Below are 16,633 nucleotides of genomic sequence, written 5' to 3'. Positions count from 1 at the left end.
CCAACAGCTCTAGTGCTGACCTGAGCTTTGAAAAGTGGAGGAAAGATATAACTCTTTCAGCTTCCTCTGCTGGTTCTGTGTACTTTTCCAAGGTGGTTGGGGAGTAAACCACCCTTGCCACCTCATGGTGACCAGGGGAGCAAGCAGGAGGCATGGGAACTTGGAGGCTTTTGTAGGTGCCAGGCAAAGTCTGGAAGGGCACCACTGCACTCGCAGGTGCCAAAGTGTTAGCCCCAGCCTCACTGTAAGACAGGACATGTTTCATGAGAGGCACAGGGGATGGGCATTTTTGTAAAAAAGAAACAGGGGAAAAACCAAAAACCCACCCAAACCCCGCCCTTTCTTCTCAGTGGTACACTTTCCTGGCAAATCAACAAATTATGTAGAAAGTGCTTAAAACCCCCCCGAAAAGAACACCTTAAGTATCACAAATGGTGGGGAATATTTGCATACTTACTTCCTTGTGGTCCATAGAACTTCACTACAAATTCGTTGAGTCCTCCTAGGATGGTGACTTCATGTTTACTTTCAATACTAAGTGCATGCAAGTCAAGGAAACGTTTGTCACGTGCGCGAGGCTTATCAAACCTGCCTCTCGAGAACCCTGGCACCCCGGGAACAGCGGATTGTTAGAATTCCTTTACCGGCAAATCTGAAATAATCCTCTCATAAATGAAGCCCGTTCAAAATACGTCTGAGGCTGTTTGCCGTGGTTTAAGCAGACCCAAAGTACCTGGCCAGACAACACAGGTGAAACACAGTTCAGGATATAAAAGCTTGAAACCTATAAATGACTTCAGGTTACAGATTCTAGCGCTGGCTTCATTTCTGTATCAAGAGCTTTAAGAGCACAGGAATCTGCTGGATCAAGCCAGTGACCCATCTAGTCCAAAATCCTGTCCTCATAGTGGCCAACCAGACGCCTGGGGAAAACTCACAAGTAGGACTCCGGGCACAAGAGAAGCTCTCCCCTCCTGTGATTTCCAACAACTGGTCTTCAGAAGATCTGCTGCCTCAAATCGTGGAGGCCAACAGAGCCATCACGGCTAGCAGCCGTCATTAGCCCTCTCCATGAATTTGTCAAATCCTCTTTTAAAGTCATCCCAATTTGCTGGCCATCACAGCCTCCTGCATGAGCAAATCCCATAGTTTTAACTATGCGCTGTGTGAACCAGCACTTTATTTTTAATCCGTTCTGAATCTTCCAACATTCAGCTTCTCTGGGTGTGCACGAGTTCCCAGTGCTACGAAAGGGTGGGGGAGAAGCTTTTCTCTACAGTGGTATCTCAGGTTACAGACGCTTCAGGTTACAGACTCCGCTAACCCAGAAATAGTACCTCGGGTTAAGAACTTTGCTTCAGGATGAGAACAGAAATCGTGCTCTGGCGGCGCGGCGGCAGAAGGAGGCCCCATTAGCTAAAGTGGTGCTTCAGGTTAAGAACTGTTTCGGGTTAAGAACGGACCTCCAGAATTACGTTATTAAGCTGAGATACCACTGTATTCAGGGATGCGGGTGGCGCTGTGGGTTAAACCACAGTGCCTAGGACTTGCCGATCAGAAGGTCGGCGGTTCGAATCCCCATGACGGGGTGAGCTCCCGTTGCTCGGTCCCTGCTCCTGCCAACCTAGCAGTTCGAAAGCACATCAAAGTGCAAGTAAATAAATAGGTATCGCTCTGGCGGGAAGGTAAACGGCATTTCCGTGCGCTGCTCTGGTTCGCCAGAAGCGGCTTAGTCCTGCTGGCCACATGACCCAGAAGCTGTACGCCGGCTCCCTTGGCCAGTAAAGCGAGATGAGCGCCACAACCCCAGAGTCGGCCACAACTGGACCTAATGGTCAGGGGTCCCTTTACCTTTACCTCTTTACCACTGTATTCACTTTCTCCATGCTGTGCATAATTTTACAAGATTCTATCGTGTCACCTCTTACTCATATTTTCTCTAAAGAATCTCCTATGCTGCAAGCTTTCTTTGCGGAGGAGTCATTTGGTTGTCTCTTTTCCGAACCTTTTTCAAGAAGCTGACCAGAACTGCACACAGTATTCCAAATTTGTATTCCAACAGATCTGTGTAACGGCATTACCATATCTGTAGGTTTATTTTATCCCCAGTATGGAATTTCCCCTTTTGACAGCTGCCGCACGCTGGGCCAACAACTTCATCAAACTCTCCACTATGATCCCTGGTCAATCACCACCAGTGAAATAAAGATTCATCTATTTATTTATTACCCCAGCATGCATCGCCTTACTCCTGTTCACAATGAATTATACAGTGGTGCCCCGCAAGACGAATGCCTCGCAAAACGAAAAACGCGCAAGACGAAAGGGTTTTTCGGTTTTTGCGTCGCTTCGCTAGACGATTTTCCCTATGGGCTTGCTTCGCAAGACGAAACGTCTTGCGAGTTCTTGCGAGTTTGTTTCCTTTTTCTTAAAGCTGCTAAGCCGCTAATAGCCGTGCTTCGCAAGATGAAAAAACCGCAAGACGAAGAGACTCGCGGAACGGATTAATTTCGTCTTGCGAGGCACCACTGTATTTGCCATTTTACTGCCCATTCATTCGTGGGAAAGGCGGGTGGAATTTGAAGGAAGAGACCACATTATGCTATCTCTCTTACTGTGCAGGTGTATCTGAGCTTTCTGCGGAAAGGCAATAAAAGGAAATGGTTTAAATGCAAATACCAGAAGTCACCTTTGGCAACACACTGTTTAGCCAAGAAATCCTGAAAACCCAAAACACGCCATACAACTTTCAGTCCTCTGAAAGAAAACCAACTATCCAGTCATCCTTTGCATCTGATGCTTGTACATGTTACTTTATTTTTTTTTAATATTGTGCTTTAATAGTTAGAATGATAATAGTAATAAAATGCCTACTGCCCTGAGTCTTGAGAAACAACTGGCTACAGCATAAGCAAGCCCTAAACAAATACCGTATTTTTCGCTCTATAAGACGCACCAGACCACAAGACGCACCTAGTTTTTGGAGGAGGAAAACAAGAAAAAAAATATTCTGAATCTCAGAAGCCGGAACAGCAAGAGGGATCGCTGCGCATTGAAAGCAGCAATCCCTCTTGCTGTTCTGGCTTCTGGGATAGCTGCGCAGCCTGCATTCGCTCCATAAGATGCACACACATTTCCCCTTACTTTTTAGGAGGGAAAAAGTGAGTCTTATAGAGCAAAAAATACAGTAATCAAAGCTGGCAGCTCCTAACAATTCTCACGAGCCCATACCTAAGTTATTAACTGATATTCTTAAAAAGGGGAGGAGAGGAAGATAATCAAATGTTGCACAGCTTCTCTGTGTGATCTTTTACTCGCTGCAGGAGCTTGAAATAAAACCACAAGCTGGTTCTGGGCCAGGTTGGGGTGAGCGACTTCAGTTCTGTCCCAACTCCTTCTAAAAGGTGTCCCATTTGCCAGAAAGGGAACTGGATGTGCAACTTTCAAGAACAAAGTTGTGTATCCTGGCTCCCCACCCCTTCATTTGGTCAGCTTAAGAAAGCAATACTTCAATCTGGAGAAAGTGGAAATTCAGACACAAGTCAAATGTCCCAACAAAAACCAACTGACTGACCAGAGTGCAGATTTACTCCAATCTCAGAGCTTTAGAGAATATTAATAATAATAATTTATTTATATGCTGCCCATCTGACTAGGTTGCCTCAGCCACTCAGGGAAAATGTGCTCGTACGAGGCAGCCTCGGTGCAAACACCTCTGTGGCGTTGCTCGACTCTCCCACCCAAACCTGTTCTAGCTCTCCACACCACTTCTGCCAAACATTGTTCCGAGAAATGTGTCTGCACAACGTAACGCAGCCAGGATTCTGATGCCGTCGGAAGGATGCAGAAAAGCCTGTGCAAATATTTGCTGGCAGGAGAAGATCTACGTACGGCTCTTGGAAGAGAAGCAAAGAAGAGACTCCAGATGAATTCTGACTAGATTGTAAGCCACCGTCTCTTGACCTTGGGAAAAGTATCGCTCTGATGTGGACGAGGGGGAAGAGATACCAGGCCCCGCACAACTGCAAGCCGGATGTCATAACTATGGCTCAAAACATGCTTGTGCGAGTAGAAGCTATACTTATGCATGGATGTGTGTGTTCATGCATGCATGTGGGAAACTCTGATATTCCCCTATTGCAGCTGCAGTCCTTTGTGCCACACAGCATGTTGTTCCAATGAACCCTTTTTTTCTTTTTCTTTTTGAGATGAGGGTTAGATGAGGGACTGCCAGTGAGAAGCAAAGCACTAACCCCCACCCCCTCAATGAGAAGCATTTTACAGTTTTGATCAAAGTCCGTATTTACAATGCACTGCAGGAATATAAACACCCAAGAACATTACCCCATGCAAAATATCTAATATACAGTCACACCTGTGTTACATTTGCTTCATGTTACGTTCTTTCAGGTTATGTGACCCGGAAGTACCGGAAAGGGTTACTTCCGGGTTTTGCCGCTCGCGCATGCGCAGAAGCGCAAAATGACGTCACACGCATGTGCAGAAGCGGCGAATCACAACCCGCGCATGCGCAGATGCGCCGCTGCGGGTTGCGCTCTTTTCATGTTGCAAATGGGCCTCCGGAACGGATCCTGTTCACAACCAGAGGTACCACTGTATTACATTTCTATCATTGCTGGAGTCACCATTCAAACGACAGTCCTTTCCTTTTATCCTGACCCAGGTCAGCCAACTGGGGTATGTTACAGCACTGCTTTGTCTTTGGAGACCATGTTTTCCAGTTCAGAGCTCTTCTGATTGCACTAACGATAACTATTGATTGATTATTTAATTTCCATACTGCATGATATATTAAAAATATCTCTAAGCAGTGTACAAAAAAACGAAGCGACAACAGAAAAGACTTAAGTATTACAAAAATAAACAGTCACATATAACATTTTTACATTAATATCAACTTACTAATGTATATAAATGAGTATCAATTAATTTTCCTTCTGACGCAGCCTCCCTCTCCGCCTCCAGGTTCTCACCCAAGGTCTAAACAAGCTCACCCACCAAAGTCTCACAACGAGAAGAGCTCGTGGAAACAGCAGTCTTCACCCGAGTCTCGCACTCTAGACTTGCTTTTTTATCGAGGGCCTTCTGGCGGTTCCCTCGCTGCGAGAAGCCAAGTTACAGGGAACCAGGCAGAGAGCCTTCTCGGTGGTGGCGCCCACCCTGTGGAACGCCCTCCCGTCAGATGTCAAAGAGAACAACAACTACCAAACTTTTAGAAGACATCTGAAGGCAGCCCTGTTTAGGGAAGCTTTTAATGTTTAATAGGTTATTGTATTTTAGTGTTTTGTTGGAAGCCGCCCAGAGTGGCGGGGGGGACCCAGCCAGAGGGGCGGGGTATAAATAATAAATTATTATTATTATTATGGGCAGACCCAAGGTGGATGACAATTCCTCAGGCTCCCCTCAGCTGTGTCTCATTCAGCTGCAGCCTCTCCCCACCCAGTTCCAGGAGCAGCAGGGTATGTTGAATTTCCCAGGGGGTCCAAAGGATGGGAAAGCCCCCTGCTCGACTCACAGCTCGCTCTTCTCCTACTTCTTCAGCTCCACCCTGGGAGCTTTCGTCACCTCGCACCTTCCATCAACAGGGAACCTCTATACGTGGACTGGCTACTGGCTGGCCTTCTTTACACATAACGCTAAGCCAAACTGAGGCTTAGCACAAATAGCAAGCACAGTGAGAAAACTGTGGCCGGTTTATTTAAAAGAGTCTGTAAAATAAAACCTATAAGCTTTGCTCCTCGCCCACTCCTGCAGCACTACCAGAAGATAAGCCACAGTATGGCTTAGCAGCAGGGGTCAGCAAACATTTTCAGCAGGGGACCAGTCCACTGCCCCCCAGACCTTGTCAGGGGCCGGACAATATGTGTTTTTTTTGGGGGGGGGGGAATGAACGAATTCCTATGCCCCACAAATAACCCAGAGATGCACTTTAAGTAAAAGCACACATTCTACTCATGTAAAGACACCAGCAAGGCCCCACAAATAACCCAGAGATCCATTTTAAATAAAAGGACACATTCTACTCATGTAAAAACATGCTGATTCCCGGACCGTCCGTGGGCCGGATTTAGAAGGAGATCAGGCCAGATCTGGCCCCCATGCTTAGCAGTACAGTGGTACCTTGGGTTAAGAACTTAATTCGTTTCGGAGGTCCATTCTTAACCTGAAACTGTTTTTAACCTGAAGCACCACGTCAGCTAATGGGGCCTCCCGCTGCCGCCGGAGCACCATTTCTGTTCTCATCCTGAAGCAAAGTTCTTAACCCGAGGTACTCTTTCTGGGTTAGCGGAGTCTGTAACCTGAAGCGTATGTAACCCGAGGTACCACTGTATAAGCGAACCCAGGCTCAGGGTTTTTCTTCCTAACAAACAATGCATGGCAAGGCAGACCACGGTTACAGCTTGCAATGCGCTTGAGGCGAGACAAACCACAAGCCCAACAAACCACAAGATGCAACCAAGTTCTACAATCTGGGCTCCAGAGTCCACACGGCTCCTCGACCATTTGCAGATGCGGCTCAGATAGGATTTTCACCCACAAAGCCTTGCAACGACCCATGAGGAAAAATATGCTTTGCTCTTTTCCCAGGCTGGGAAGACGCACTGCATGGCTGCCCCCCACTGCATTCCCAAGAGGCTAGATGAGGGAGCAGGAAAAGGCCCTGTGTCATTCTTCCTCCGATCTAGAAAGAGGAGGGCCAAGGAGGAAGGTGCTCAAAGCGATGAAAGCGCTATGAGGCTGCTGTGTACATTGTTCTCTCTTTGGATTACAAGACATGACTTCTACATTACGTTAAGCAAATGCACTTCACCGCCTGCTGAGATTTCTACCAGAGACCTATCAAAATCCCCAGAGACGCCCCCCAGGCAACCTGAGCCCTTAACACACAAAGAAAAAAAATGAGAAGTACACAGCTCCCCCCACCCCACGCGTAAAGGGTCTGCAGGAGAAAGCAGCAGTTAAGCTGAGCTGGGAAGAATTAAGCTTGCAAGTCTAAGAAATTCCTTTGCCCTCAAATAACCTGTTGAAAGAGACTTTTCCGAAAGTACAGATCATGCCAAATCTGAAGCAATCCATGAGACAATAGACGTGTTATTTTCAGAGAAGGCAGCTGCTGATTTCAGTTTCTTTGAGATGATTCCCCCCCCCCTTTTTTTTATCTTGCGGGGGGGGGGGGGAATGGAGAGAGAATGCAAAAGTGCATTTCGCAGAAGTGCTGTAAGACTTGACGCAGGCTGGCTTCCGGTAGCTGAAGCAAAGGCAACTAAGGGGGAAGACCAGAGCGCTGTATTTTTGTGCATTCCCAAGGGGGGGGGGAGGCCACGGGTGGCGCTGTGGGTTAAACCACAGAGCCTAGGACTTGCCGATCAGAAGGTCGCCGGTTCGAATCCTCGCGACGGGTCCCGTTGCTTGGTCCCAGCTCCTGCCAACCTAGCAGTACGAAAGCATGTCAAAGTGCAAGTAGATAAATAGGTACCACTCCGGCGGGAAGGTAAACGGCGTTTCCGTGCGCTGCTCTGGTTCGCCAGAAGCGGCTTAGTCCTGCTGGCCACATGACCCAGAAGCTGTATGCTGGCTCCCTCGGCCGATAAAGCGAGATGAGCGCCGCAACCCCAGAGTCGGTCATGACTGGACCTAATGGTCAGGGGTCCCTTTATCTTTTTAAGGGGGGGAGAGCCCTGTGCCCTGCTCTATGTTCCTGGAGCTAGCACCCTCAAAAGCCCAGCACGTGTAATTAGTGCTCAAAGGACCCCTGTACCCCAACATCTTTTGAACAGAACCCCATGAAACTGACCCGTAACTTAAAATGAAAGCACCAGCCTCCTCGCCCCAGTTCACACAAGACCCTATTATACCAAGCACTCGGCTTCTATGCCACAGTGCCTTATTTAGGGTCACTGCCCCAAGCTTGCTTCCATGGAGTCATGGGTTCAAATCCCATTTCCATCATGCTGGAGCCAGCACAAGACTCAACCTTAGGTGAGGAGCCACAGTTCAGTGGGAGTGCATAAGCTATGCATATGTGGGAAAGGTAAAGGTAAAGGCACCCCTGACCATTAGGTCCAGTCGTGGCCAACTCTGGGGTTGCGGCACTCATCTCGCTTTACTGGCCGAGGGAGCCGGCGTACAGCTTCCGGGTCATGCGGCCAGCAGGACTAAGCTGCTTCTGGCGAACCAGAGCAGCGCACGGAAACGCTGTTTACCTTCCCGCCGGAGCGGTACCTATTTATCTACTTGCACTTTGACGTACTTTCGAACTGCTAGGTTGGCAGGAGCAGGGACCGAGCAACGGGAGCTCACCCCGTCACGGGGATTCAAACCACCAACCTTCTGATCGGCAAGTCCTAGGCTGTGTTTAACCCACAGTGCCACCCACGTCCCGTATGCATCTGTGGTACCTGCAGTTTAAAAGTTCTCAGGTAGAAGATGAGAATTTTTATTTTTTTGCTGAAGGCCTTAGCGCGTGCCACTGCCCGTCAGAGAAGACAGAGAAGTGGGCTAGAAGGCTCAACAGTCCTCAACAATACAAGGTGTGTTCATACTTGCTCCAGATTGCCCAACTCCAAAAAGCTCAGAAACTGTACGAAAAAGCTCAGAAACTGAAACTGCATTGGGTTTGCTGGATCAGATCACGGGGTCATCAAGCCCTGCAGCCAGGGAAGCAGGAAAAATAGAGTAAGTGACACAAAAACTTCTGAGCACCGGAGACAGACAGGCAGTGGCAAATCGCACAGCAAGTCACAGTGCTGGCACTGAAGCCAGGGCATCTTTCCTACCAGTAGCAATAATAATAATAATAATAATAATAATAATAATAATAATAAATTTTATTTATATCCCGCCCTCCCCAGCCGAAGCCGGGCTCAGGGCGGCTAACAACACTAAAATAGTGCAACATTATAAAAACATTATAAAAATTAATTAAAATCAAAATTGATGGCAACCATAAACTAAAGTTTTGTAAAGATTGCCAAAGGAGGGAGTCAGGCTGTGCCCTGACCAAAGGCCTGGTGGAACAGCTCTGTCTTGCAGGCCCTGCGGAAAGATGTCAAGTCCTGCAGGGCCCTTGTCTCTTGTGACAGAGCATTCCACCAGGTTGGAGCCGCAGCCGAAAAAGCCCTGGCTCTAGTTGAGGCCAGCCTAACCTCTCTGTGGGGCATACCAGGAGAGGCGGTCCCGTAGGTACGAGGGTCCTAGACCGTATAGGGCTTTGAAGGTTAAAACCAGCACCTTAAACCTGATCCTGTACTCCACCGGGAGCCAATGCAGCTGGTATAGCACCGGATGAATGTGATCTCGCAGTGAAGACCCCGTAAGGAGTCTCGCTGCGGCATTCTGCACCCGATGGAGTTTCTGGGTCAGTCTCAAGGGCAGCCCCACGTAGAGCGAGTTACAATAATCCAGTCTGGAGGTGACCGTCACGTGGATCACAGTGGCTAGGTCAGGGCAAGAGAAGTAAGGAGCCAACTGCTTAGCTTGGCGGAGATGAAAAAATGCCGCCTATGTTATAGCTGCAATCTGTGCCTCCATGGAGAGGGAGGTATCAAAGATTACACCCAAACTCTTAACGGACGGTGCTGGCACTAATTGCACCCCCGCAAGAGATGGGAGTTGCCTCCTCAATCCTATATCGTCCCGCCCCAGCCAGAGGACCTCTGTCTTCGATGGATTTAACTTCAACCGGCTCCCACGTAACCATCCAGCCACAGCTTCCAAGCATCTGATCAGTGTGTCTGGGGCCGAGTCAGGATGGCCATAATGTGGCTCCCCCAAGTGGTCGCTGGTCCACGTACAAACTGTGGGTGTGATGGCAGCCCTAAAGAAGGGGGCAGGGAGGAAAGCTACGGACTGAGTCTGCGGAGCCATAAAAGTTTCCCACCTATGATCTATGTGGAATTATATTAATAGTCACACCAGCAGTCTTCCCTAGCCCTGCTACCAAATCTCTTTCAATTTGTCTGAGATTCCTGGATTCTCAGCATGCAAAGTAAGTGAAGTGTCAATGAGCTATGGCCACTTCCCCACTGAAGGGAATAGCTTTCACTGACAAGAGATTTGATACAGCAAATAATTTCTACTACCTTGGCAGAGCCCACCCAAGCCCTTGCTACGAGCAGACTTCCTAGGGGTGTGGGCCGCTGAATGACTCTCTCTCACTGATACACACCAAAAACTTGCAGCAAACTGCATTTTACTCTCTTCCAGCACACTGTACCACAGATCCAGCGAGGGCAATACAAAGCTCTCCTTCTCTATTTATAAACTGTCTTTCCATAAGGGCCCACGGCAGTCCACAAGCAACCATGGTAATAACACAACATACAAAAAATGGCAAATCTGATTGAGCATAGCACTATCTGACTAAGCCAACGTGATTCTGTTCCCTTCCCTACCCAAACCCACAAGGAAAGTCGAAACCAGCGTGCCAAAAACCAGCAGTTCAAACATTCTAAGGCTTAACTTCATCCTAAGTGTAGGTTAAAGGCATAAATCCAGAACTGGGAAAATCCCAGATACCTAGCTGCTAAGATATGTAATGGATTCTGAAATATTTGTTCAGCTCTGTCAAGTGCTGGAAGATTAAGAGTCGATTCATTCTGCCAGCCTTGGTTAAAAATAATAAAAAAACAGCATTAAAGACATTTCATACCACTGTATCTTAAGCGCTAAACAGGAGATTTGTACCATTAAGACTAGGTTTCCTGCAAGCTTTTAGCACACTGTTTTCCATTCTGAATTTAGACCTGGACGTTGTCCTAATCCTGGAGAACTGATGCCTCTCTGGTCCTGAGCAACAGCTCCAGGGGAGTTAGTTCAGCCTTGTAATATGCCACTTGCTTGCTCATCTAGAGAACAGTGCCAATGGCCTCAGGGCAACTGTGTACACCCAACATCCCACTTCCAACACCGTCTTGGACAAGGGACAGCTTCAGTGGGAGCAGCAGGATATTCTGGGCATTTTTCCCTTTTGCAAAAACTGACCAACTCAGTGGCATTTCCTCATTCTCAGCAGGTAGGAGAATCCCAATAGTGAAAGAACTGGCACAACCGCATGCATGCACAAATAGTTTTTTAAGGAAACATCAGGGAGAAAAGCGTGTGTGTGTTTGTGTGTGTGATCCCAGGGGAGCTGAACTTCTGCAGGCTTGAAACAAAAGTACATTTTGTACAAGGTAGGAGATATCAAAAACAGACCGAATATGCATACTGAATTCCCCAGTAACATTCTTTTGCTACATTAGCTGAGGAAAGAGATCGCTGAAATTCTTAGCAATATGCAATACAATACCAGAAGAGTCGCTGTCCTCAAATTCCTCTGTTTACAACAGCCTCCCCCCAACTTGGTGCCTGCCGTCCAGATGTTTTGGATGAAACTTCCATTATTATTATTATTATTGGTTGCTCTGGCTGGGGCTGATGTAGCCCCAAAACATCTGGGGGACAACTGCAAGTTGGAAAAGGCTGGCAGACGCAGTCCCAGTTCAACCACGCAGGAAGCTACACCGCACCCCCACAAGAAATGTCTCCTGATAAAATCCAGAACCTCTCAAGTGTTCCACAACGTCCACCACATACGGGAGTGTTTCCCAAACCTGCGTCTCCAGCTGTTGTTGGACTACAACTCCCATCACCCATGACCACCGGTCCTGTTAGCTAGGGACGATGGGAATTGTAGTCCAACAACAGCTGGAAACCTAGGTTTGAGAAAGCCAGTCTAGCCACTATGTTAAGAAAACCTTAAAAGGTAAAGGTAAAGGGACCCCTGACCATTAGGTCCAGTTGTGGCCTTCTCTGGGGTTGCGGCGCTCATCTCACTTTATTGGCCGAGGGAGCCGGTGTACAGCTTCCGGGTCACGTGGCCAGCATGACTAAGCTGTTTCTGGCGAACCAGAGCAGCGCACAGAAACGCCGTTTTACCTTCCCGCCAGAGCGGTACCTATTTATCTACTTGCACTTTGAAGTGCTTTCGAACTGCTAGGTTGGCAGGAGCAGGGACCGAGCAACGGGAGCTCACCCCGTCGCGGGGATTTGAACCACCGACCTTCTGATCGGCAAGTCCTAGGCTCTGTGGTTTAACCCATAGCGCCACCCGCGTCCCTAAGAAAACCTTAGGTGCTGCTTAAGTGTCCTCAGTTCCCAGGGACAACCTTCACTTGACCCCCCCCCTTCCCGCCCGGTTCTTGCTCTCACTGATTTGCCTCCAACTCTGCCCAATGACGGCTGGATAATGTTCTGACGGCTGTTGTGAAACGTCTGCAGACACCTCGAGTTAGCCAGCTGGTGCGTCTTATAGCAGAATATTGTTCTGCTTATTCTGAGCAGAATGTTTTCGATCTAACATGTTTGCAGATGTTCTTAAACAGTTTCGAATGCCGCAAGTATGTTTTCGTTTCTAATTGCACTGTTTTCGCTGCTGTTTTTTTTGCTGCCCTGGGCTCCTTCGGGAGGAAGGGAGGGAGGGATACAAAACTTAATAAATGGTAATAACACAAAGACCTCCTCCATGGAGGCCTGCGGGAAATGTCCATAGATTCTAAGCTGAGCAGGGGAGCAGCTGCTTCTTAGCAGCCTGTGAGGCGCGGCTTTCTCATTTCCCAGGTTCATTTTGATCTACAGAAAACTGGCCGGATGGAAAGAATTAAACTGCCCCACCTCCCGTCACTGCTCTGATGACATCTGAAGCTGCCCACAGTTATTATTTCAATATCAAATGGTAAAGGGTCAGGAGATCACACCCATCTCGTGCCTAGTTTGACCCTGGTACCCACCACCCAGTGATAAGGGGTCACATAGGATGTGGGGTTTTGTAGCAGCAGAGTCTCTCCACCCCACCCATGGGGGACACTGGTGCTGAATCCAAGCTGACAGCATTTGGAACAAGCTCACTCTCCGCCTCTGTTCTCCCAGAAGCTTTTCAAGATTTCTTAAGTCCTGCCAGGCAATGTCTCAGAGCCATTCCCCCCTACTAAAAGGTAAAGGGACCCCTGACCATTAGGTCCGGTCGTGGCTGACTCTGGGGTTGCGGCACTCATCTCGCTTTATTGGCCGAGGGAGCCGGTGTACAGCTTCTGGGTCATGTGGCCAGCATGACTAAGCTGCTTCTGGCGAACCAGAGCAGTGCACGGAAACGCCGTTTACCTTCCCGCTGGAGCGGTACCTATTTATCCACTTGCACTTTGACGTCCTTTCGAACTGCTAGGTTGGCAGGAGCAGGGACCGAGCAACGGGAGCTCACCCCGTTGCGGGGATTCGAACCGCCAACCTTCCGATCAGCAAGCCCAAGAGGCTCAGTGGTTTAGACCACAGCGCCACCCGTGTCCCTTTCCTCCTACTAGTCAGGATTAAATGTGCAGTTCCAGCTCACATTTATACCTCCAGATAAAGATGGCAGCCCTGGTGAACACCCGGTTCTTTCACGGAAACCCACCAAGTGGCTCAGGCAAGGATGATGCATTCTTCCCGAAAGGTATCATGGGAAGCAAATGATTTGTTTCCCCAAAGAGTTATTTGGAGGTAGTGTTTTTCAGACGCTGTTTTCCATGGTGTGCACAATCATCTCTTTTGTCTCTGGTCAAACAGGTCTTACAAGCTTTCGAATCCCTATTGGGGAAGAGCTTGCAAAACCTGCTTAGCCTACGACAAGAGTGGGACAGGAAAAATATGTGCACATGAGATATGGCTCTAGCAAACCAACTCCAAATATATCACCTGCCTCCATATTTAATAGAAACTCCAAAATGAAGGATTTGAGGGTAGGAGATCAAAGTAGTTTGCTTCCAGTTGCTCCTCGTTTTAAGGTCCAATAAATTAATGGCTGCCTTCTCATTCCCCCTTTGGTCCACGAGGAGTGGAGTGCCTTTCAGAGCGCAGAGCTTTTTGAGCAGTAGATGCAATCTCCCATAAAATGGGCCAGCCTGGGAAACCTGAAGAGCAGCTCTGATAAACATATTAATGCCTGAAGTGGCCCTGAATAACCCTCTGGTCACGGAAAAAGGCAGATTGAAGAGAATTAAGGTGGCATTATCTCAGGACAACTATGTAAACAGGCGCAGAAGTGAGGCTAGAACGGAGCAGAGAGAGAGAGAAGCAGAAGGCGAGAGCCCCTGGGTCCCACTATGGCCAATCTGGTGCTTCTGGGAAGCTCACAAGCCGAGCATGGAGGCTTAATCCCACCACACATTTTTGCCCCTTATGCAACTGAGATTCAGGGGTATACACCCCCTGCAGATGGAGGCTCCATTGAGTTACCATGCTGATAGTTGGTGATAGGCCTATTCTCTATGGACAGACATAATCCCCTTTTGCCCAAGACCTCTGTGGAGCTGTTCCACTGGAAAATGTAGGCTTCCCCCCAGATTGTATGGACTTTCAGTGCACCTGCCAAGCAGACTGAACTCAGTTTGGAGGCAGGAAGTTGGCACAACATGAGAAAAACACACATAGACACACATTCTTCTCCTGACCAGCATCCTAAAAAGAATAGCTATTGAACTTCCAAGGTCAGAGTGAACTCTGGCATCACACCGCCTCCCTTCCTTCCTCTTTGGAAGAGCTGTTGACAAGAAAAGGAATGTTTTTCAATATGCTACTGATCCTTTTTAAAAACAAAAACAAAAAAACACAAAACCCAGTAAGCTCAAGAGGAGAGGTGTGTAGGCATTTATGGCTCAGGCCAAGCAGTTGCAAGATGGCCTTCAAGCATTTGCTCTAATAGCTGGGCAGTAAACGCCCGATGTAGGCTGATCACCAACATTATTCATTCCCAAACAGTGGGGCAACAGAGGACATGCTTTGTCTCCCTGCCCTCCTGCATATATACCCTGGACAGGCCTGCCAATAAGACACAGAGTTTATTTTTATTTATTGCATGAATACCCCACCTTGGCATGAGGGTGGTGCTGTGGGTTAAACCACAGAGCCTAGGGCTTGCCGATCAGAAGGTCGGCCGTTCGAATCCCCGCGACAGTTCTGTCAAAATCAGACTTGCCTCCGAGAGCTGCTCAGCACACTCTGGAAGCATTAGTAGGGGGGCTGCCAAGCCAAGCCAAATAAAACGCAGCATCTAGTTGCAAGACACGGGATTCCACAGAAGGGTCTGCGCCACACCTGCCCACAACAATCTGGCCCGGGAGTGTACTTTGCAATGAGCCTTGTAGCTGTGCTGGGAACTGGAAAATACACAACGCCTTCAGACAGCACAGGGTTTGACAGGACTTTCCAGAGATTGGGAAGTGCAGCACCTGCAACAGGACCCCCAAGCATGAGCTCTAGGAACATGCTATTTTTAAAAACGAAAGCCGAGAGCCTTCTGCCCTAGCCAGTTCCATACTGAGCGCCAGAATGGGTGTGGGGCGAGTACAGCTTTTTCTATAGGGATTTCGGCTCTTGATGTCAGATGCACAGTTGTGCTCTTGCTTGCTCTTTATACTTCCCTGCCCCCCCATCTCTGTCCGTACACAGCGTGTGATTTGCCAAATCTAAAGCTGATGAATAGTTTTGGAAACACACACCCCACCCCACACGCTTCCAGGTGGGAAACGTTAAGGTTACTGCAATCAAAGCCAAAATACTATTGAATTCCAGCTCAGCTCAAAAACAAGTATGGCTTCTTTTCAATTCATCCCCGTGGGGGGGGGGGAACCCATTTACCTTTCTAGCAGCAAGGAACCCTGGTATTGTAGCTTGGGATCCATTGGCAAGGGTCCTTGTGCCGGGTACAAGTCAGGCTTTAGGACCTGATGAAGGTTTAAGGAGCAGCCTGTTCACTGCGGCCCTTCCCAACTGCTGCTACAAGAAGATATGTTTTACGGAAGTGGAAGAAGGGCTGCAAAAACGGGGGGCGGGGGACGCACACACAAATGGCCACAGACCTGGTAATTTGGAAAATGACACCCCTGGGAACACAGCAAGGTCTGGAGTTCAGAATGGGGCAAGCTTTAAAATGAGCCGATTCGGCCCCAACCTGAATTAAGCTCAAGGTATCTTGTTCTTAAAAGGGACGCAGGTGGTGCTGTGGGTTAAACCACAGAGCCTAGGACTTGCCGATCAGAAGGTCGGCGGTTCGAATCCCCGTGACGGGGTGAGCTCCCATTGCTCGGTCCCTGCTCCTGCCAACCTAGCAGTTTGAAAACACATCAAAGTGCAAGTAGATAAATAGGTACCGCTCTGGCGGGAAGGTAAACAGTGTTTCCGTGCGCTGCTCTGGTTCACCAGAAGCGGCTTAGTCATGCTAGCCACGTGACCCGGAAGCTGTACGCCGGCTCCCTCATCCAATAAAGCGAGATGAGCGCCGCAACCCCAGAGTCGGTCACGACTGGACCTAATGGTCAGGGGTCCCTTCTCCCTTCTTGGGAGAACTCATCCCAAACTGAGACAAGGCAAACTCACTGCTAAGTTTATCCCAAACATTGGTATGACTTTTATAGCGCAATCCATTAAAAATACTTGCAGCTAAACTTCCTTACATGACAACGGAGGGAAATTCAGTGTTGGCGCATAAAGTTCTCAAGGGACCACATAGCAGGGACAGGAGAGGCCGCTCTGGCTGAGAGCAGCACCGACCATTCTTGGTCAGAACTGCTCTGACAAAGCAAGCGTTCTTTTGTTCACC

At 48.5% G+C, this 16,633-nt stretch overlaps 1 protein-coding gene across 2 annotated transcripts in view; it reads right to left on the bottom strand.

Moving 5' to 3' along the window:
• The window catches only part of UBE2H (ubiquitin conjugating enzyme E2 H), a 64,848-nt gene that overhangs the window by 26,064 nt on the left and 22,151 nt on the right, over positions 1 to 16,633 (bottom strand). For both annotated transcript variants that reach the window (XM_083573207.1, XM_083573208.1), the window contains exon 2: positions 458 to 534. In XM_083573207.1, the coding sequence (XP_083429333.1) occupies positions 458 to 534 (77 nt within the window). The remainder of the gene's footprint in view (positions 1 to 457; positions 535 to 16,633) is intronic.

This window comes from Podarcis filfolensis, assembly GCF_964270895.1.
Source record: "Podarcis filfolensis genome assembly, chromosome: 10".
In the NCBI taxonomy this organism is placed as follows: Eukaryota; Metazoa; Chordata; class Lepidosauria; order Squamata; family Lacertidae; genus Podarcis; species Podarcis filfolensis.
The sequence above is the reverse complement of the archived record's forward strand: the minus strand, read 5'-3'. Positions and strand labels throughout refer to the sequence as shown.